At 48.3% G+C, this 23,655-nt stretch overlaps 1 protein-coding gene across 8 annotated transcripts; it reads right to left on the reverse strand.

Moving 5' to 3' along the window:
* GFOD2 (Gfo/Idh/MocA-like oxidoreductase domain containing 2) lies at window positions 1–23,655 on the reverse strand. Of its 8 annotated transcripts, none has more exons than XM_080637509.1 (6): window positions 22,978–23,655; window positions 17,979–18,316; window positions 14,854–15,474; window positions 13,669–13,763; window positions 7,390–7,733; window positions 1–2,254 (listed from the first exon to the last, which is right to left on the reverse strand). In XM_080637509.1, the coding sequence occupies exons 5-6, from the start codon at window positions 7,661–7,663 to the stop codon at window positions 1,356–1,358; spliced, it is 1,173 nt and encodes a 390-aa protein (XP_080493635.1). In that variant the 5' UTR covers window positions 7,664–7,733; window positions 13,669–13,763; window positions 14,854–15,474; window positions 17,979–18,316; window positions 22,978–23,655; the 3' UTR covers window positions 1–1,355. The 8 variants fall into 8 exon arrangements, with proteins under 8 accessions (XP_080493635.1, XP_080493634.1, XP_080493636.1 ...); XM_080637508.1 differs by having other exon boundaries at window positions 14,798–15,474; XM_080637510.1 differs by lacking the exon at window positions 13,669–13,763 and having other exon boundaries at window positions 14,798–15,474.

The raw sequence follows: 23,655 nt of genomic DNA on the forward strand, positions 1-23,655 counted from the left end.
AACAAGACACTTTTCAGGAACGATCAGTTTATCAAACAGTAGTTTGCCTGTTAATATACTTAAATACACGGAGTTACAATTTAGTGGGAAATACATTAAAAAAAAGCTTTCAAGTAGACAAAATAAATGTAGTAAAATTGGACTATCCTTTGCACATGCCTCCCTCAGAGAGAAATGTTTCTCCAATGGAATGAACTTCCACCCATCATCTGCCAACAAATCTACTGGACACAAGCTGCAGGAGCAAGTGAGGGTGGGCAGGGACAAAGGGTTAATATCCAGTGTCGGAGATTAAGAGCAGTCTGAATCATGACAGGTCAGTCCCCACTCCTTCAACTATCAGGATGTGTATAGGGTAAGAGTAACCCAGCCAGCACACAAAGAGAGCTGCAAGAGGTAGGAAATGCCTCCCTATTTCCCACCATCAGGTCCCTGAAAGGTTAATGATGCCCAACTTCATTTCCCTCAGCACTGTGGAACTCCTGTGACCCTGAGAGGCGTTTATGAACAGTCACAGGAATGGGGACATAGCCCCCCAGTCCCCAGTGCTGCTGGGCAGTAAAAGAACCAACAGACAGAGAGCTTATGGAACAAAAGCTGCTGGATGCAGGTGACCTCTTGAGTAGAAGGAATCATGTCTAGAGATATGGGAAAACAGCACAAATCAGCACAAGCACATGTTCCTGCCAGGACACAGGCAAGAGAGAATTCATAGCATCATTTAAATAAAATACCAGTCTAAATGAATTTGAAAGACATCTGCCATGTGCAGGAAGCCAGAAAGCTGGTTGTGTTGCAAACCGGAATCCAATCTTCCTTCTACTTTTTTGTCCTTTTACTTTTTGTCCTATTTCTACCTTTTGTCCTTTTTATTCAGAGACATGATCCATCACTGAATTCTTTTATCAGATTTTGTAAAACCTACCCACTCTCCAAGAGAGAAGGAAAAAGCATCTGAAAAAAAAATATACTCCCCGATTTTGCCCTATGAGCTGTCACGTAAAAATCATGAAAAAAGGCACAATGTGCAACAGGGGCTGTGTCCCGTGTCCTGTTCCCAAGCCACACAGTGGCAGAGCTCCCAGGCTTCACTTCAGCAAGTGCAAAGGGCAATTCAAGTTTTCCTACCAGTCACCAAGACTAAAATTAAATGTTTGTAAAAACAGAAACATTTAAAACTCTTTGAACAATTTAAATGAGAACAGTTCCTCTCAGAGCATGACATTTTATGTTTAAAAAACCAAGGGAGGTGGGTTATTAAATAAGAATCAACATATCTTAAAAACAGAGGTTCTTTACATTACAGCCAGCAGTGTTGACTGTCCTAAACTGTCCTATCCCCCAAGGAAGAATGTTCATAAGTTATTCCTTTGAAGTGCTTCGCAGAGGTTTTGATTGGCATCTGGTTCCTCAGTCATCACCTCCACAGCCTCCCACTCCCCTGATCTGCTGGACTTCTTGATGGCCTCTACTACACTTTGCATGTACAGACCATCTTCAAAAGAGGCTGCCATGGAGACAGGTTTGTGATCCCACGTCCGACGGTCTTCCTGGTCCTGGAAAGACTGCCGCAGTGCTTGCACCATGTACATCATTCCTTTTAGATAAAGCAGTGGGATGTCTTTAAACCCCTGATCCAGAAGGCCCTTGTTGACAGTCAGAGGGTCTGTAAACAGTAGTTCTTCCTGGAGTGCAGTGTTTTTCTGCCCATACAAGTCCGTCCCGCGAGCTACAAGGCGACCAGCAGACCCCACAACCATGACTTCATGGATGAATGATCCAGGCATGTTGAAGTTGAGAGTCACAGTGCAACAGATGCCACCGCTCATCAGCATCTGGAAGAAGCAGAAGTCATCACTAGTAACATGGCGGATACCACTTATGGCTGTGTTCTGCTTCACAAAAGTCTTGAGCAAACCATGGACCTTCTCCGCTCTCTTGCTGATGAGGTGAGTAAGAAGGTCAATAATATAGGTTCCTATCGTATGCAGGCCACCTCCTCCCATCAGCTCATCGCAGATCCAGTTGTACTTATGGCTGAGCAGGCTTCCCCCATACACTCGCACATCGCATATCATCACAGTGCCCACATAGTGTTCCTCTATCAGCTGCTTCATCTTCACAAAGGTGGGCAAGAAACGGAGAACATTGCCAACAATGCTCATCAGCTTAGGGTAGTACCTGGCAGCTGTGACCATCCTGAAGGCATCCACAGAGGTAGCAGCTTTCTCACAGATCACGTTCTTCCCTATTCCTGCAGCACAAATGAGGAAAAAAAAAAAATATATATATATAGCACATACGAGAGGAATATGCTGAGATGCTCCAAAGGCTACCAAGAAGTGGTGTTGGAGTCAAGCTTTCCTCCTGCAGTTTCAGAGGTAAAGGTCTGGGAACTGAATAAGAATGCCAAGTGCAGCAAGAGTCAAAGCTGCTTCCAGGATGCTCCAGTTGTAGAGCAGACAAACTCCCACACAGAGACTCCAATTAAAGATAGGGCTTTTACATCCTGAAAGACAAATGGCATCACATGGCATCCATCAAGACACGATTTGCATGCGATAGCTAGAAAATTACCTGAATGCCCGTACAGCCAGAGGAAATAAAACAACATGTCCCTTGCAGGGAAGAGGTGAGTGAAGGGGAAATTTGATTTTCACTTTGTATTTCACCATCAATATGAATTTAGTATTTCAAATAGATGAATAGAAATGGGGCACAGAACATACTTAGTGGCCTGTGTACAGAGTACCAGAATTAGAAAAAATGCTTTGGAAGGTGGATTGTTGAAAAAGCATTGCTAAATGGGAAGCAACACATACTGGTCTGCACATACTGCCTTCCTACTAACGCACTTTAGCTTGTGCTCAGCCTCAATCAACCTGGGCAGTCAGCAATTCATTTTTATTTAACTTTAAAGCAGAAATAAAGCAATACAAGAGCATTCCAGTGCAAGCTTCAACCAAATTCCTACATTCAACGGTCCTCCTTCCCCATCTTCACCCTTTTCTCATGGCATGGCTTTAATCTTCTATAGACTCCTGCTCTGAAAAATACATTACGTTTTTCAGGGCAACAACCAAGGTGCACGTACAAGTCTCTGACACTGCCTGGTGCTGTCAGACCTGAAGGTCAGTCACACCACGCCAGTTTCTACCCCAAGAACTGCAGGAATTGCTGCACATGGTGGCGGGCACCTCTCCAAAAGCCTTGCCTTACCTAGGAGCAGACTGTGCTCCCTGCTCAGAACAGCTTTTAATGGTCTCCCTGATGAGTAGAAACCAGCACCAGTACTTACTTGGGGCTCTGACAGGCGAGGGGAAGCCAGATCCCCCAGTGCAGCTCCTGGCTGCAGTGCCCAGCTCAGCCATGGAACAACTACAGTCAGAGGAAACTCAGAACCTGTATTTCTAATAGACACAAGCAAAATCCAGTCAGACAAGAAGACTACAAATTTTAGTAGTCTCTTCCAAAGAAATCCCCTAAATTGACATGAGTCTAGAGAAGGGCAAGGTCGAACTCCCAGGGGACACTCTGGCTGTCCACTGGTAACCTCATGTTTGAGGGACCATTTTCGACTCCCCCATCCCCAATCCTGCTGCTGAGATGAAGCACAACACTCTGTTGGTCTCCTCTATGCCTCAGCCCAGGTGCAGACCAGCACTCCACAAGAAGGACTTTGAGACAACCTCCATCGAGGAGGTCCTTCATGGTCAAGGGGGGCCCACCGAGTAGCCTGCATGGTTAGAGGTCCTGCTGCCCTGGTTGGATGTGCAGGTGAGTGGGCACCATGGGGTTGCCATACACAGAGGTGTCCCTGCAGCACAGTCAGGAGAGGACGAGCTGTGTGAGAGGAGTGGGATGGGCAGGGACAGTCACCACTTCCCCTCTTCAGCTGTTGCTTTGCCTGGCTATCATAGCCACAGCTGTCCATCCAGCACTGTTCATAAATACTTAAAGTCCCCAGCCTCACCTCTCTCAGCACAAGCTCTAATGTTGACTCCAGCTACTAAAGCTATTTATTTATCCCATGCAAACATGCCCATTGAACTGAAGCCCCAGCTCTTTACTCGCCTGAATAACACCAGGTACCCAAGCCTGCACCTAGGAAGATGGACAACTAGCTGCTGCTGAAGCACACCAGACCTTTGACCGTTGCTTTGTCCACCATAAGATGCCAGGAGCATCTGAGGAGTCTTCCCAGATAACTGGCTGCTTCAGATGGACTTGCTTAGGGAGCCTGCTGATGGATGAACGCTCATTCCAAAACACACTCCTCCAACAACAGTTCCTGTTTGCCTGTGGTTTGAAAGACCTCCATGCTACTTGTCACAGAAACGAGAAGCACAATATGCAAACAGCACTCACAGCATGCTTGTTCATCCTGTTTCAAGAACAGGAAATCTGGATTTGACTAGCCAAAACAGTGATAGAGCCCTTTCTCACTCCTTCCTTCAGAACTAATGCATATGTGCTGTAAAATCTGTAGGGACTCCACAAAACCAGGGGGTCAAACAATCTGCTGCAAAGATATCATAAACAATACAGTCAACCAAGTAAGGGATGAGAATTCTCTGCAGCCATTCCAGAAGCCTCCCCTTGGTGGCTGGGCTCAGTACAGGCAGCAGCATTACCTTTAATATTCTGAAGAAATTTTACTCTAAGGACTTCTCATGTTCTGCCTCACGCACAAACATCCCATATTTTACACTCTGCTCCAGCCGGAAACTCCACTCTGTGCTCCCTTACTGCAAAGGTGGATGCATTTTAACTGTGGGACATGAACCATAACACATTCTGTGAAATTAATTTAGTTCCTCTGAGATCAAAAGAAACAAATTTTAGGATAGCTTCTTGCTTTGCCTGTTGTGGAAATAAACCATGAGATTACACTGATTTGATTTTGAATTATCCTCTCAGCTTTGATCTGTTCTGTCCGATTCATGAACTCAATTCAGTGGTATTGCTTTGTGCCCGTCATGCTGGAGCTGTACATGCGCTTGTTTATGGATGTCTCTCAGTAAGAAACTTAATGTAAGCAAGTTCTATCACATGGAAAAATTTGGTCTTTCTCTCATCTCTGCCAGAAGTAAAAATGTAAGCACATTTTAAAACAGGCAAAGAAAAGAAGTATACGAGTAAGTAATAAAAGTGTAAGCACTTTAAAAAGAAACAACCCCCAAGAAAACAAAACACAACACACAAGACCTGTACTTTGTCCAGCTCTGGGGCCTCCAGCACAGGAGGGATGTGGAGCTGTTGGAGTGAGTCCAGAGGAAACCACAGAGATGCTGAGAGAGCTGGGCTTGTTCAGCCTGGAGAAGAGAAGGCCCCAGGGAGACCTTAGAGCAGCTTCAGTGCATAAAGGGTCTTCAAGAAACCTGGAGAGGGGCTTTGGACAAGGGCCTGCAGGGACAGGACAACAGGGAATGGCTTCAACCTGACAAGGGCGACTGAGATGAGATCTTAGGCAGAAGTTCTTCCCTGTGAGGGTGCTGAGGTCCTGGCACAGGTTGCCCAGGGAAGCTGTGGCTGCCCAATCCTTGGCAGCGTTCAAGGCCAGGTTGGATGGGGCTTGGAGCAACCTGGTCTCGTGGAAGGTGTCCCTGCCCGTGGCAGGGGGTTGGAACTGGATGAGCTTTGAAGTCTTTTCCAACCCAAACCATTCTGTGATTCTATTTAGATATTGCTGTATCAATCTGAACTTTTAAAGAAAACGTACTTGCCGTCTCTAGCCCTACCGTGATTTTGTGTTACTTCAGAACGTTCAATCACAGCAAGCCATCCAACACTGGCTTAAAATACGTCACGACATATTTGGTAGCAGATCTATAAATATTATTGTGACGAACCTAGGAAGCTGACAGACAACGTCATGACCACGCTGGGTCTGAGACGCCTGCATCAGTTTGCAGATGAGAACATTCCACAACATCCCTCCAGTTCCCTAGCTTTTCCAGCTTCCCACTTGTCTGTGCTGCAGTTAAGTATACGTTATCACCTCTGTACTATTGCATCAGCTTTGCCCCCGTTTCCCCCTCTGGATAATGTCATCTTACAGGTTCCCAGCCATTGAAGAAAAAATTTCAATCCATTTTAGTTAATAATTCACTAGAGAAGATTCAATCTTCTCCTTTTCACCCACTTGATCACCAAGAGCCATGAGAACTAGTGAAATACTGATTACCTTGCTAGTGCTTGAAAAAACTTATAGCACATTTAAAGAGACAAATTCTAACTTACAGGTCATATATTCAAAATCAGAATACCTAAAACACGAAGGACAGTACTCTAACAAGGTAAAAAAAATAATCTAACAATGTAAAACAGAAAAAGAGAAAAAAAACCTGCCCAAAATCCCTCTCTGCATATCTAAGTGGCACTACAAATGTTTGTGCAGCAAGTTTTTTACTTCGAAAATGAACTGCTATAGAGCAAAGAGGTGAAGAACAACACACCACCCTGGATCACATGGTTTGAGATAACAGCCCTCCTAAAATTAACTCGTGTGGACCTCCTGTAAACACAGTAAAAATATCACACTTGTTATTCACAGGATTACACACAAACCCACACCCACACTGCACCAGATGAGAGGACATTAACACTACAAAGTCTTATGCTGGAAAATTAAGGAATGTCAGGATGCCCATGCAGTTGGCTCCCACTTCCCTGCCCAACCAGTCTGGGATGTCATCTCTTGTCACCCAGACACCTTAACCCACCCATCCTGCTGGATTGCTCCTGCTGTCCCCACCTTCTCCTCCCTCCTGCATCAGGTGGTGAAAGGATTCCTTCAGCAAGTCTGCACCCAGGATCAAACCAGCCTGCCAAGGACATGGATGTCCAAAAAGAGCTCCAGGTGGTGGCCAGGGTCACAACACACTGGCTGAATCCCTCTGCCCCAGGCATAGCCTGGTTTCCTATTCCAGAACATGAGAAGGTTTGAAATAATGAAGCAGCTTAAGTTGCCGGGGGGTGGTTTGGGTTTTTTGCTTGATTTGTTCTCTTGTTGTGGGTTTGTTTTTTTTTTTCAAATGGGCATAAAATCATCTTACACACACCCCCCCATCAACATCATATCTGAAACAGCTCATTTTTATTAAAACCCCCCCATTATAACCCATCATGAGTTTAGTCTGAGGAAGACATGAGATATTTTAGCCCAATTGGTTCAAGACTTGCAAACCTATAAGCAATTATAAACAGCTATTTACAAAAAACTTCTAGGTGACCTTTCTCACAGATGGAGCTACCAATTCCACACAAAACCTTCAGCACTGCATCTGCATGTTGGTGCAACGAGAACTATGCTGAGCTAACAGCTGGAAATTTCAACCTGCCAAGGAGCAAGGTATTTCTGGTCCAACTCCAAAGATAAAAAGGTACCTAGAGCCTTCACAGCAATTTGCCGAGTTAGTGGTGGAGGGATATTGATGCAAACCAAATCTACATCCTGGTGCAGCAACACATCATCAGTTTGACTCGTGTAGAAGGAGATGCTCATTTCCTCTGCCAGCTGCTTGGCTTCCTCTTCGGTCTTCCCCCAAAGCGCTTCAATGGAGAAGCCTTCTGCTCTCAGCAAGGGCACCAGTACCCGGGCAGTGCTGCCAGTTCCAAACACACCCACTCCAGGGAGCATATTCATTCTGCAGTCATTCATGCAGCAGGGTCTACACGCAAGCCTTCAATAAAAAGTTCAGCCTCTCAGTTTTCTGTTCCATCCACGGTTCCTAAAACAGGAAAAGTTACAAGTCAGTATCAACAAAAGGCGTATTTTGGTATCAAACACATCCAGCATCAACACTGCCTTCGGGCAGCATTCAAAATTGTTAAGAACCTAATGAAAAAAAATCCAAACCAAAAATACCCCAAACTTGCAATCCAGAGAGAAACAGTATTAAGGGACAAGTCTGATAATCCTATTGCAGAAGAAAGCAGCTTGACAAAGTCCTGACCATCTCCTGCGCTTCAGAACTCAGGACACATGTACAGAAGCACACACAGGTACACCAGGACAAACTAGAGATGGCGTGGGACAAATCTGGAGCAACAGAAAGCATCAAGAGGACAGGACATCTAGTCTATTACACCAGTGGTAAAAGCAGCACTGCTGTAGCTGTGATGATGTCAGTCTCTAAATGAGATAAAGTTTTGTGAGTTGAAGTAATATCTTCTAATAGATCGATTGAGACAGTTGGATTGTGCTGGGCTGCATCCTCAGAGCGTGAGCAGCAGGTCAAGGGAGGGGATTCTCCCCCTCTACCGCGCTCTAGGGAGACACCACTCCCTCACCACTCCCCTCACAGTCCTTCCTGCAGCTCTGAAGAAACAACACAAGAGGGACGTGGACCTGCTCGAGCCAGTCCAGAGGAAGCCACAGAGATGCTGCAAGAGCTGGAGCACCTCTGCCTGGAGACAGGCTGAAAGAGCTGGGCTGGTTCAGCCTGGAGAAGGCTCCTTAAGGGGAGACCTTAGGTCAGCTCCAGTGCCTAAAGGGGCTACAAGAAACCTGGAGAGGGGCTTTGGACAAGGGCCTGTAGGGACAGGACAAGGGGGAATGGCTTTAACCTGACAGAGGGGAGATTGAGATGAGATATTAGGAAGAAGTTCTTCCCTGTGAGGGTGGTGAGGCCCTGGCACAGGTTGCCCAGAGAAGCTGTGGCTGCCCCATCCCTGGCAGCGTTCAAGGCCAGGCTGGATGGGGCTTGGAGCAACCTGGTCTAGTGGAAGGTGTCCCTGCCCATGGCAGGGAGTTGGAACTGCATGAGCTTTAAGGTCCTTTCCAACCCCAAGCATTCTGTGATCCTATGAAATTCTGTGATCCAAGCTTTTGGGCACATAAATTTTTCTTCCAAAATAAAGACAGAAACTGAAAACAACTACTTGGAGCTTAACTTTTTCATTGGAAACAGTTAAGACCCTCCAGGGAACATCTAGAAAATAGGCCCTTGGGGAAAGCCTGGATTCACTGAGCTCGTTTAGCCTGGGGAGGTGAATGCTCCAAGAAAAACTCTAATGCCAGTTTGTTTAAATACAGAGAAAACGTTTTTAGAAAGAAAAAGGGCACTCTTCTGCAGCAATGTGGTCAGTGAAATGTTTTACTTAACTCGGGACAGTTATAAATACCTCCTTCTGCCCATGCCACCTAAACGCCAGGAGTGCAGGGGTTTGCACACAATTCTTATACTCATTCCCTCCACACAAACATTTGGTGAAGCCACAGTTCTTTTGTTCTTTTAAGTATTTCCTGGTAAATTAATCCCTTCAGACCCCAACTTGTCAGTAGTCTCAAAACTGCTTCTGGGCACAACTGGCTGAACTGCCTTTAGCCCTCACTTTAGCGCTGACTTCAAGGAGATATGTCAGAAGTCTCCTTGATCCATGACACCACCGCAGCAACCTACGATTTGGCTTTTGTTCTGTGCCTTTCTGAATTCTTACCTACTACACCCACTCTGACCTTTTCTGAATGATTTGGGGATTGTTTTAGAAAGAAAATGTTTTCTTACTGTTACTAACATGATACATTCAGGTATTTTTAGATGAAAAAGCAAAGCCCACGTTTAAAAAGAGAAGTGGTACTAACACCAGATCAACACCTTTAGAAAAAAAAAACCAAAAACAAGCAACAAGAGTCACGATCCATTTCAGAAAGGGATGGTTACTCATCTCCCTATCCTAAAATACTCATCCTAAGTTACACCATGTGAAAGCAAACCCTGACATAGCACCAAGAAGTACCAGCCTGCAAGTCCCACTACTCACAGTGCCAATGCTCCATGTGCAATCAGAATTTTGTTAGCCTGGAGGTGCCTACACTGACCAGCACAACAGAACTGCAACCCTGACTGAACTTTGGGAAGTTTTGTAGTGTAGTCAACTAAACCAGAACACAAACAGCAACACATATGAATATTTGTTTTGCAAAACACACATAAACGTTGGGAGATGCTATAAAACACCTTATAAAATATTTACTAATTTAAATATTTACTGAACTAATTCAGCAGGGCTTTTCCCCTTATTCTGTGTGATGGTAGGTTTGTAGTGATCCCATCATTGTCTTTATAAAGATTAAAAAGTTCATTGGATTAACTCCTCTTTATCCAGCATCTAGCAGAACACTCAAAGACGTCTTAAAAGGATCTTGAAAATATTTACTGTTCTACATTAGAGGGCAATTTACTGTGAAGGATAGCTTGTATTTGAGCTTGTTTCCTATAAATGTTGCAAGGAAAAATAAAACTGTCTGGGCAGTCGGTATAGCTGCTCAAGTCCCCACACAGCTGTGTGTGGCAGTTTACAGGCTGGAAGAAAAAAAATGCTTTCAGTGAAAACAGCATTATCATCTTAGGCACAAGAAGAACAACGAGGTGGTTGGTGACAGCCAGCATGGCTTCACTAATGGCAAATCCTGCTTTACGAGTTTCGTGGCCTTCTGTGATGGGGCTACAGAACTGATGGACGGGGCAGAGCAGCTGACATCATCTACCTGGACTTGTGCAAAGCGTTCGACACTGTCCAACACGACATCCTTCTCTCTAAACTGGAGAGACATCAATTTGATAGATGAACCACTTGGTGGATAAAGAACTGGCTGGATGGCTGCAAGCAAAGAGTTGTAGTCAATGGCTTGATGTTCCGTTGGAAAACAGTAACAAGTGGTGTCCCTCAGGGATCAGTGTTGGGACCGGCCTTGTTCAACATCTTTGTCAGAGACATGGACAGTGGGATTGAGGGCGCCCTCAGCAAGTTTGCCGATGACACCAAGCTGTGTGGTTCGGTTGATACGCTGGAGGGAAGGAATGCCATCCAGAGGGACCTTGACATGCTTGTGAGGTGGGCTGATGCCAGCCTTATGAAGTTTAATCATGCCAAGTGCAAGGTCCTACACCTGGGTCGCAGCAATCCCAGGCACAGCTACAGGTTGGGCAGAAAAGAGATTCAGAGCAGCCCTGCAGAGAAGGACATGGGGGTGTTGGTCGATGAGAAAATGAGTATCAGCCTGCTTCAGTGTGCGCTCGCAGCCCAGAAAGCCAACCGTATCCTGGGCTGCATCAAAAGGAATGGGACCAGCAGGTCGAAGGAGGTGATCCTGCCCCTCTGCTCTTGTGAGGCCTCACTTGGAGTGTTGTGTGCAGTTCTGGTGTCTTCAACATAAAAAGGACATGGAACTGTTGGAACAAGTCCAGAGGAGGGCCACGAGGATGATCAGGGGACTGGAGCAGCTCCCGTATGAAGACAGGCTGAGAAAGTTGGGGCTGTTTAGCCTGGAGAAGAGAAGGCTGCGTGGAGACCTCATAGCAGCTTCCAGTATCTGAAGGGGGCCTACAAGGATGCTGGGGAGGGACTCTTCATTAGGGACTGTAGTGACAGGACAAGGGGTAAGGGGTTCAAACTTAAACAGGGGAAGTTTAGATTGGATGTAAGGAAGAAGTTCTTTACTGTGAGGGTGCTGAGGCAGTGGAATGGGTTGCCCAAGAAGTTGTGAATGCTCCATCCCTGGTGGTGCTCAAGGCTGGGTTGGATAGAGCCTTGGGTGACATGGTTTAGTGTGAGATGTCCCTGCCCATGGCAGGGGGGTTGGAACTAGATTATCTTAAGGTCTTTTCCAACCCTAACTATTGTATGATAGATTCTATGATTTTTTGAAAAGATTCAGGCTAAGCAAGGCAGAACAGAGAAGGTGAGTGAGTGCCTGCCGGCATGACTGCACAGACATGGAGTCACAGAACCTCAAACTGGTTTGGGTTGGAAGGGACCTTAAAGCTCATCCAGTTCCAACCCCTGCCACAGGCAGGGACACCTTCCTCTAGATCAGGTTGCTCCAAGCCCCATCCAACCTGGCCTTGAACACTGCCAGGGATGGGGCAGCCACAGCTTCTCTGGGCACCCTGTGCCAGCGCCTCAGCACCCTCATGCTCAACAATGTCAAAATTACAAAACACAACAAAAGCTTAGAAAAAGTGTAATTCTTTTGAAACACTATTAAGAGCACACTATAGCAACAGGAGACTGCTGCTGCTCAGATCAGCTGATTTCTGTAATGCTCCCCCAGTATCAGTTTTACTTTTTTCTGTTTCCCATCCAAGTGCCTTTTCAAATTCTCAGTCAAGTGGAATTCATTTTAAACTCACTTATTCCCAAAACATAACAGGCTGCTGCATCAGTATCACTAGCAGCTATTGGCACAAACCCACAAATGCTAGTGATTTACTACCATAGAGACCAACTCCTGATGATACCAGAACTTAAGGACACCAGCTCACCACTAATACCACAACAAATCAAGAACTGTCCAAGCCAGCCTCAGCAGTGACTTCCATCAAGGCCATTGGGCTCCTGGAGAAGTCATGGCTTGCACAGTCACAGGCTTGAGACCTCCCCAAACGCTGCAGCCAGCAGGCTCTGCAGAGTGGCATGCTCCCTGCCCTCATCCAAGAGTCACCCGTACCCTCTTAATCCCTTTCTAGTCCTTCACCCAACTGGGAAGTCCTGGTTTGTTGGGAATGGATGTAGATGCTGAAGGGCAGCAAACCCATAGTCCTTGCACATGGCGAGTCACAGAGCGTACGTGGCGCTGGCAGAAATAGAGTAACTGCTGGATGAGCTGTAACTGGAGGTTCAATGAGAGCCTTTGAAAAGGAGGTACATATTGGTACCCCACACACACACACCCTGCAGACACACTCAAGTGCTGGTAGATGAGATATTCCAGCCCAGGCCACCCTAAAGAAGCAATCTAAAACCCCACTGTATCAGAACGTGGCCACAACTGAGGAGAGACAGCTGTAATACAAAGTCTACAAAGAATCAAAAGATCAGCACTGTCCCACTGCAGAAGTCCCCAGAGCACAGTTCTCTGGAGCGCTACGTGCATTTTGATACTTCTATTCTAAGGGAAGATAAAAAAGAAGTGGAAATGATTCAGACAAGGGTGATCAACAGAGTACTACATCTTCTCTGTAAGGAAGACCTAAGCAAACAAAGATTCCTCGCTTTGGAAAAGCCATTAAATTAGTTATGTAAATCATGAAAAGCCTTTTATAAGCCAATCTTTCAGAAATTAAAATTCTTGTGCATTGATATCTCTGAGGATGGAACACTGGGATGAACACACTTGTGAGGACCCTCCCATAGAAACACCAAAAGACAGAGCTTTTATAGGAAGTGAAAACCATATTCAAACAGGAATCTTGCACGTCAGGAGACAAAAATCAATCTCCTTTTTAGAGAGATGAAATAATCATTGACTGCAACTCCACTCTGAACCTAAATGTTCCAACAGAAGCACTTAAAGCTCTTTAACCCTTTATGTGGCCACAGAATGTTTCCATTCTGGCTGAACTGCATGGTGACTTTAAAGTTCCATCCTACAGTCACAGAAAAGAGCTGTTTGATTCATATATATTCTTACACATAGCAGCAAGCATTTATGTGAGCCAATGCAATGAAAAACCTGACGATTCTTACAGAATCCAATTCAATTCTATGTCAAAGCAGTCAGGGAATTCAGACAGCAGAAGTCTCAAGGGCTACAGTGCCTCGAAACCATTGTGGACCATCACAGACGGCCAAAGAATAACAGCCTGTGTTCAGAAAGATGTCGGTCAGGGTAACACTGGCTCTGCAGAAGGCGAAACAATTCATGCTTCTCCAACTCACCCTAAAAAGTTCCACTTTGGCTCCGAGGAAGGTGAGGCATGTGGAGGAGGAGCACACCAGCAACAGGGGCACTGTTTTCATTCAGTTCGTCACTACTGTTCAGTTTGCAAAGAAAGCAAAGACAAGTAACAAGGGCTGTACAAGTAATAAGGTCATTACTGGTGACATCCACATGGATCTTAAGAGCTGCATGAGAACCTTTGACAAAATCTACACAGGGACCACTCAGACTTCACTCTGCAGCAGCGGTTGTATACCTGTAATGTTAATGCACTGCATAGACCTCTGCAAAAACAGATGCTGCCTCAGTTCTGCAAGGACCCCAGCAGAGGTGTCACAAATGCTGGCAGAGTCTGCAGGCATCACCCTGGAAGCCAGCACGATCTCTGCAGGAATCCAGCTGGGGAACTTCATTACGCTGCCCCAAGAAGCTGGAAGTCACCCCCATAACATGGGGTCATTATTTTCCTGTGACACTGTCCATCCAGCCTCCTGTCATACCGACACCTGAAACTCCATGTGGAACAGTTCACATACTGATGTCAGAAAGATGCTTTCTTTACTAAACGTGCTTTTAATTCACTGCAGGCGGGTTATGTGATAACCCACGAATCCAAAGCCCGGGACCACACACACCACACCTCAAGCCAACGACAGCACAGCACTCGTCCTTCCTGCTCCAGATGTACAACAGCAAAGGTCCCGCTATTGTCACGCCGCTTCCCGCAGGTAACGCCCGAAGTCAAAGGCGGCGGCGAGGGCAGTGCCAGAGACAGTAGGGCTGGCAAATCGTGGATACCAAAGCAGTCCTCACGCTACCACCGTGCTGCGGCGCTCGGGGCACGGCCACGGCAGCTCCAGGGGTGCTTATGGCATGGCCCACTGCACTCGCTGCCGATCGGGGCTGAGGTGCTTGGGGGGATCCTTATGCGTGGGATCCCTTACAGGGCTGGACCGGGCAGGCTCTCACCCCACTGAGCTGGAACGTGCAGGCGTCCACTTCACCTCGGGGACCCCTTCCTTCACCCAGGGCACCGGCACACACGGAGGAAGTCTCGCCGGGCTCCTCCTCGGCCGCGCCCAGCCCGCGGCCCCCTCACGGCCAAGCAGCCCCCTCAGCTGCCCTTACCTGCGGGCGGCCGGCACTGGGGGCTGCCGGCACCGCCCGGCCTGGCCTCGGCTCACCTCGGCCCCGCGCATCCTCCCACCGGGCTCGCTCCCGCGGCGGCAGCCCCTCGCTCCGGGCCAACGCAGGCACCATGACCTCGCCCCTTCGCCGGGCAGCGGCGCCGAAAATGGCGGCACCCAGGGAAGCTTCGCCCGCCTCGTGTAGAGCTGCCTATCAGTGGGGCTTACAGGAGCAGGGGGCGGGCCTTTAGCCGACGGACAGCACCAGAAGCCAATAGAAGACCGGCGTGGCGGTTCGTCATCTCCTCGAGGAGCTCCCCCCCGAGCAGCAGGGGTGCACACCCGCTGTCCTGCACTGCACGGGCGGCTCCTACGAGGCTGGCGAAGCAGCCCGGGAGGAAGAGTTCCTGTCAGGGCATCAGGCTGGTGCTTCCCAGCACCTCTGTCATTTCCCTGGTTCACTGCAGAGAGCAGGGACTGCTGACAAGGGCCTGTAGGGACAGGACAAGGGCGAATGGCTTTAACCTGACAGAGGGGAGATTGAGATGAGCTCTTAGGCAGAAGTTCTTCCCTGTGAGGGTGCTGAGGCCCTGGCACAGATTGCCCAGAGAAGCTGTGGCTGCCCCATCCCTCGCAGTGTTCAAGTGCTGGCTCCACAGCAACGTTCCATAATGTTCTCTGCAAAGGAGAAAGGAGAGCAGGAAATTACAGTGCCGTTAATAACACAGGATGACCCATATTGGCAGGCAGGTGCAGCATGCATTATGCAATATGTCACAGAATCACAGCCTGGTTTGGGTTGGAAGGGACCTTAAAGCTCATCCAGTTCCAACCCCCGCCATGGGCAGGGACACCTTCCACTAGACCAGGTTGCTCCAAGCCCCGTCCAACCTGGCCTTGAACACTGCCAGGGATGGGGCAGCCACAGCTAGAAGCAGGTGCTTCTAAGTCTGATGACTGCAAAGGAGGTCAGCTTCACGTGGAGGAAGTGGATATTCCTTAGCACAAACCCAGCCCTCCATATCTGAGGTGTTTTTTGGCCAGACTTGCTCGCCAGCTTTCAGCCACAATCAATGTGTCAGTAGGGTTAGATCTCATCTTGGAGTGTCTGCTCCTGACAGGCTTGAGCACCACTGCTGGGCCTGCATTCCTTTAATAATAAGTTAATACCACCTGAAACAATGGGGAAAAGCAGAACAAAGGTGTTGTGGCGATGAAAAAGGGTTCTGTTCAACTCATCTTCACCAGCATGAACAAAGAACATGCAGGAATGTATATATGCAGGACAGAGAATATGAGGAACATGTCCAACAAGAGAGATTCCAAAGGGAACAAAAGTGGTAAGAGACATAAGCCCACCAACACCCACAGGGTGGAGAGAAAGGACTTAGCAAGGGGTGGAGGACTGCTGAGAAGGTGTGATGTGACTTCAGCCAAGAGGTTCAAAGTGATTTTGAAGTACCACAAAGCGAGCACTAGAGGATGAGATGAAGCCAGAGAGACTGCAGGGGTTTATTACATTTTCTTTGCTTCTCTAGGGCTGATCATTTCCCCACAGCTAGCTGACCAGTCCACCTCATGCTCCATGAACTGGTGGAGTCTGAGGCTGTGGTGGCCCATCCTCCTCAGGTGCCAAAAGACCCTTCTGCCTAGGTTGCAGGAGGAGGAGGAGTTGTCTTCCCCCCGTCCTCCCATTTTCAATCCTTTTTGAGATAGAGAAATGCTTGTGTGCTGCGCAGAGTTGGGTAGCACTAATGAATGTGTAGCATTTCAACGTTCACTGTTGAGGAATGTTTAGCAGCTGTATTTGGATGAGAGCATCATCTGCTGGTGGAAAGAACAGTTACTTCATCGTGTCTTTCATGACTGGCACATGTCAGTGGGATATGACCCATGCAAGGTCATAAATATGATTTATATTTCACTTCTCACTTACACTTTTGTTTTCTCTAGGGACTGTCAGCCAGCCAGAAGAGTTACTCATCACCATGGAGTGAAGGTTCAAGATCGGAGCAGATAATCTCATGGAACATGTGAATTGGTACAAACCTGCAGGCTTGGAAGGGTGGAATCAAACCAACACCACTTCGGAAGGCAACTGTACCCGTCTCACCAGCCCTGGTGTGCATACCACCAGCATGGTGATCTGTGGGTGTAGGGTCTTCATCACGAGAGTAAACTTGACAGACACTGAAAGTACCACACAAGGGACAGTGAGTGGCACTGCTACTTTTTTCATGGGGTGATGAGCAGGAAGAGGAGGGTGCTACGACAAGCACCATTTCCTGCAAAAGCATCCTAGACACTGGAGGCACTGGTCCAGCACAGCCTTTCTGACAGATGCATCCCACCAGGGAGCTGTGTGGGCGTCATGTACTTGGACCTTCCATGCTCTCCATCCACGGCACATCCAGCTGAATGCTGAGCTGCTGGAACTGTGGTGGCAGGAGCAGGACAGTCAGGGGTGTGGGTCCAGCATCCTGCCCCAGAGCAGAGCGGGGAGCAGAATCTCCAGGCAGTCTCTCACTTGTGTTTCTGCCTTCTAGGATGTGGCCCTCAGGCACCTCGGACCAGTGTCCCCAAGTAGAAGATCTGGACAGGTGAGTCCCCACAGCCACATTGCTGCAAGCTGGGGGACAGAAGAGGTCCTAAGGGAGAAAGGGGAGCAGCGAGGGAGGGAAACACATCCTGATGTTTTCCCATGAGCGAGTGGGAGCTGCTGGCAAACTGGGATAGGCACCAGTGAATCAGAGGCAGTGATGCTGGGAAGGGGCTCTGATGCTCTGACCACCCCTCTGGCTAAGTTTGGGTGAGTTCAGAAGAGTGTTTGGAGACCATTCTCCAAGGTTTTGTCAGCACCTTGGAGCCGTCGAGGTTGCAAGTGGTTTGGAGTCTGGAATCCCAAGTTTGGAAAAGAACTGCACTGCTGAAAGAGGCAATGGCAGCATGCAGAGGGCAGCATCCCTGTGTGGTGGGATGGGGGCTCACAGTGCCTCTGTGATGGTTGTGTGTGCAGCACTCAGCTTCCTCCTGTGAATCATCTTTGGTTTGTGGTCAGATGCTTCTTTACATGCTTATAGCTGGCCTGCTGCTGTGGTGGTGCAGAAAGAATAGGAAAGGCAAGGCAGAGGCCACAGGGAGCCTCTGTCTCCTGTGGGAGCCAGCTGGCACTTTCTCCTCACCTGCTGTCCTGGACAGCCAGCTTGAGAGATGTCCATCTTTGATATCCTACTGCTCCTGCTTACTTAGTGTTCCCTACACAAGTCTGTCCTCCTCGAGAAGCTGTCCTGGCCTGGGGAGAAGGTTCACCCCCTTCCCTCTGGCCAGCTGCTGGTGAGAGCCTGGTTGTGGCACAAGCCATGGTGCAAATGAAATCGGTCTTGCACATCACCCCATCACATTTCCAGAAGTGTCTATCTTGGAGCTCTCCTCCAGCCCCTCCAATGCCTTTAAATCTTTGCCAACCCCTCCTGTCCCTTGGTCATCCTCAGAGCCAGCCATCTGCAGAGCCCGTCCTCTCCTGCAACAACAGTAGGACCAATGCAGATGTTTTCATCATTTCAAATAGTGATCATTAGCATTATTTTAACTACTATTTAAACTATGTTTCCTTCTTCAGGAAAGCTCACAAGCAGACAAGTGGGGAGGGGAATCAGCTCAGCACAGTAAGCCAGGGAGGGCTTTTCATGTATCATTTCCTTCTTTGTGTAAAAAATCCAAACCACTGGCTGTTGAACACCTATTTAAAGGATTTCAGAGTAAAATCAGCTTTGGTTTCTGAAAACATGATCCTAGACACTTTTTAATTCCTGTTAAATGGGGGCTTACAAGCTTCCGAAGAGATGACACCTCTGAGCAAGCTTGGGAAGTGCAAATAGTTGTGCTAGTGAAAAAATATTAGCAGGGGAGATGCAGAAGGGAAAGCCAGTGCTCTGTCCCCTACAGGCAGCCCTGGTGACAGCCATGATGACCGGACCTGCAGCAACCTGAAGTTAGAAAAGAAGGGGACAAAGCCTGCCTCTTCTGACATCAACATCATTTACACTGAGGTCAAACCATCACAATAAATGCAGCATCGTGGGGACATCAGCACTGCCAGTGCAGGGATGGATGTGTCACACAAGGAAGATGATATTTGAGGGAGCAACTCATGACAAAGTGTGGGATGTGAGGGTCAAAGTGTTGAATTGAAGAGGCTCAAAGAGGCATCAAAGTTGTGCCCCAGGAATGCAGAGCAGAAGCAGGCTCCACTAAACTACAGGACATCCTCACCAGCCTCCTTCTGGGTACCTGCAACCCTGGAGGAGGAGGATCTGTAGGAGTGCCCCAGCTTAGAAAGTGAAGACTTAAGTTAAATGGGCTGAAGGAGCTGAGGGAGGAACTGGGGCTGGAAGGAGATGTGCCACATCTCCTGGCTATAGCAAGGAAACAAGATGGACGGTCTCCATAATATCTCACAGCCCATCACTCCCTGGGGGCTGTTTCCAACCTATGTGACTGGAGGTTCATGGGATTTGACTTAGAGCAGACACCACTCAGCCGTGGATTTCATCCCATCCTTGTGGCATGCAGACCCATTGGTTGCTCTTGGGTGGGACATGAGAGCAGCCATACTCCACCCTCCTGACATGATGACAGCAAAGCATCAGCAGTGGGGCTGCTGGCCATCTTCTGATCAACAACCAGCTGAACATGAGCAGCTTGTGCCCAGGTAGACAAGAAGGCCAATGGCATTCTGGCCAGTATCAGCACCAGTGTGACCAGCAGGGCCAGGGCAGTGATCATCCTCCTGTACTCAGCAATTGTGAGGCCACACATCAAATCCTGTGTTTAGTTCTGGGTCCCTCACTACAAGAGAGACATTGAGGTGTTGGAGCAGGTCCAGAGAAGGGCAACGGAGCTGGTGAAGAGCCTGGAGCCCAAGTGTGATGAGGGAACTGGGGGGTTTAGTCTGGAGAAAAGAAGGTTCAGGGGGGACCTTGTTGCTCTCTACAACTGCCTGACAGGAGGATGGATCCAGGAGGTGGCTGGTCTCTGCTCCAAAGGAACAAGGGGTAGGACAAGAGGAAGCAGCCTCAAGCTCCACCAGGGCAAGTTTAGACTGGAGATTAGAGACAATTTCTTCCCCAAAAATTTCTTCACCCAAAAGGGTGCTCAGGCATTGGAACAGGCTGCCCAGGGCAGTGGTGGAGTTATCATTCCATAGCACTTAAGTGACACGGTTTAGTGGCAGACTTGGCAGTGCTGGGTTAATGGTTGGGCTTGATGATCTTACAGGTCTTTTCCAACGTGGTTGATTCTGTGATTCTATCTAGCCAGGCTGGGGGCCCTTGTTCTGGACTAGCACAGCCCTTCTCATGTTTCTACAGCATGAAACAATCAATGTTTTTACTTTAATGAGAAAAGTTTTTTTAAAAGCCAACTTCAACTGAAAGGGACTGCTTGTGACTCCAAGAATAACTGAGATTTCTCAGACATCCGGGACTTCTATTAAAAGCTTTGGTAGCTGGTATCCTTTGCAGAGGCAAGAGGGAAAGCTTCTGAGAAGAAAAATACAGCTGCAGAGAAGTTCTTCAGCACCCCCCTAGTCAAAAAAAGAAGGAAAACCCACAAAGGGCAGGAGCAGAATCACAAGATCACTAAATTTCAGAGGCAGAAACAGGAAGCTAGAGTACAAAGTGAGATAAGACTAACAAGGGCTGCAAAAGGCTTGTGTTTGCTCAACTGCCTTAATAATAAGAGGAAGGAGAAGGGAAAGTTTGGACCATTGCTTCACCGAGTCATTAACTGATTAGGCAGAGAAAACTGGGATGTTCATAGTGCTGCATTTGCATCCTCTCTTATGCCAAAGGTTAGTGAGGATCAGATCTGGGACTGTTTTTAATGAGGAACCAGGGAAGAAGCCATGAAAGTGAAGAAACACAGCCAGGGCTGCTTAAGGAACTAGCCGAGATAACCTCTTGAGAGCTTAGGAACTCTGCAAGTGTAGGCAGGAAGGGTGGGAACAGCAGCTTTGTCCATCAGCTATTTTTAAACAGGTGAAGTGCTCAGTCAGAGCTGAGCCTCCAAAGTTCGGTTCTCAGAAAGATGCTATCACAAGCAGTTGAGCAAGTGTGAGGAGATAAGGCCGTAAGGAATACAATGCCTTCCTTGCCCCAGATGTGTGTGTGCCACCTCCCTTCAGAGAACAGAGGTCCCTGTTGTCCCCATGTGCACTTCAGGCAGGTGGGCAAGATGTCCATGATGGGTTTCCATGCCAGGAGCATGGAGCGTGTCCTCACTGCACCATGAGCTTTGCTCACCACATGGAGGAAGCCTGATTCAAGAAGAGAAACAGAAGTGCTGCTTCTCCCAGCGTGGTAGGTTTTTCAGGGCAGAATCATAGCAGCAGGCACCTGGGGAGGCTGTGGAGGAGCCATGAGCCTGGAGCAGAGCGGTACCAGGAAGTGCAGCCAGGGAGGTCTATGCAGTTCCCCAGGAGTTGCTGCCTGACGTGGTCCCCAAGCTTCACAGCCACTGGGTGGTTTTGGGTGCTGGTGGACAAGTCCTCAGTGTCGCAGTCACCGCCAGCCTGGTTCCTACATGGTCCTCAGCTGAATCTCCCAGTGTAGGGACAGGACAAGGGGAATGGCTTTAACCTGACAGAGGGGAGATTGAGATGAGCTCTTAGGCAGAAGTTCTTCCCTGTGGGGGTGCTGAGGCCCTGGCACAGGTTGCCCAGAGAAGCTGTGGCTGCCCCATCCCTGGCAGTGTTCAAGGCCAGGTTGGATGGGGCTTGGAGCAACCTGGTCTAGTGGAAGGTGTCCCTGCCCGTGGCAGCAGTTGGAACTGGATGAGCTTTAAGGTCCCTTCCAACCCAAACCAGTCTGGGAATTCTCTGAATGGTTCAAAGCTGCACCAGGAGAGATTTATACTGGACATTAAGGGAGCATTTCTTTACCAAGAGGGTGGTCAAACCCTGGCACAGGCTTCCTGGAAAGGTGGTCGAAGCCCAGGCCTGTTAGTGTTGAAGAGGCATTTGGACCATGCCCTTAATAACATGCTTTAACTTTTAGTCAGCCCTGAAGTGGTCAGGCAGTTGGATCAGAATGATCATTGTAGGTCCCTTCCAACTGAAATACCCAGTTTTAAACTAGGCACAGCCTCTGCTTGCTCACCTGCTAGGGACAAGTGTCACCTTCCTGGGTGCAGGGTGGATGGTCAGACACAAGGACTAGGAGTGGAAGGAAGAAGGAGGGCTGGCAAGGTGGTGGAGGCTGTAGCAGATGAGAGAAGGGGCTCAAAGTATTCACCTGGGGCAAACTGTGTTTGACAAACCCAATTGGCTTCTATGATGAAGTCACCTGCTCAGCTGATGTGGGGTGAGTGGTGGACATTGTCCACCTGGATTTCTCCAAGGGTTTCAAAGCAGTTTCGCATGTCCTCCTGCCCAGCTGGGAGTAGTGCTGGGGAAAGGGACTTGGAGGTTCTGAGGGACACAAGCTCCATAGAAATGAAGAGTGAGTGGCTGCAGTAGAGAAGGGCAATAGGGTGCTGGGGAACATCAACAGGGGCATCACCAGCAGAGATAAAGATGTCATTGTCCCACTCTGCTCAGCATTTTTCAGGCCACACGTGGAATGCTGTGCTCAGTTCCAGTCCCCACCATATAAAAAAGGTGTGGACAGGCTGGAGAGCATCCAGAGAAGAGCCACAAAGATGATCCAAGGACTGGGCAGTGTGTGAGGGAAGGCTGGCAGAGCTGGGTTGGTCCAGCCTGGAGAAAAGAACGTTTGGGGGAGACCTTATCCCCTTGTGCCAATATTTAAAGGGTGGCCACAGAGATGGAGACCCCCTTTTCACAAGGAGTCTCATGGAAAAGACAAGGGGTGACAGGCACAAGTTACTCCTGGGGTGATTCCAACTGGACACAAGAGGAAAATGTTTCACAATGAGACCAACCAGCCACTGGAATAATCTGCCCAGGGCAGAGGTGGATTCCCCAACACTGGATACTGTTGATTTGGCTGGACAGGGTGTGGGCACAAAGTCTAGGTCATGCTTTGCCTAGAAAGGTTGGACCAAATGATCCCTGAGGTCCCTTCCAACCTGGGATTTCATGATCCTATGAGATAACTCCTCAAAACCAGCCTGATAGAAGCATATTCCCCCCCAGCCAATGCTCTGCTACCCAACACTCACCCTTTGAAGGCCTCTTGCGCAGCAAGACCAAGTAACACCGTTTAAAGAAAGCAAGATTATACAGCCTTAACCTTCATCAACTGAACTCTGAATGTGCAGTATCTGAAAGTGTTTCCAGCTTAAATTCCAGCAGGGTAAATCACTGTATAACAAAAGCTTCTGCTGCTACCTCCTCCCTCTTGTTTACTCCTGAAAGTGGAGTTCAGGTTAAGGGCTGCCTTTATCAGGGACTTCTCACATGGAGACTTGCAGAGATCCAATCTGCTGCTGCCAGGGAGGCTGCAAAAAGGCAATAAACTCACAAAGGTCATAGGTGCACAGAGGCTTTTACGCATTTCTTTAGATCACAAGGTAGGAGCACTAACAGGTTTGTTGCACAGGTTTATCACAAAATTCATGTCTCCTTGGCAATTGTTCTCACTGATGACAGAGGCAGGAGGGTGAGGAAGGGCCTGTTGCCTCCAGTCCCTTGTATTCCCCCCAGCTCCCAGGTAAGTACTACACAGCTCACACTGCAGCACCTGCCCCTAGAGCCACACTGGGCGCTTTGCACACCTCAAGGGCTTCCTCCCTTCTCTCCCTGCAAGCCTTCTTCTTACTCAACTAGGAGAAAGCCTCTTTCTGAAACCCTGACCAAGTAAGAAAGTTAACCTGCACAGCTTCATTCTCTTCTTCCCA

Source organism: Psittacula echo (genome assembly GCF_963264785.1).
Source record: "Psittacula echo genome assembly, chromosome: Z".
NCBI lineage: Eukaryota > Metazoa > Chordata > Aves > Psittaciformes > Psittacidae > Psittacula > Psittacula echo.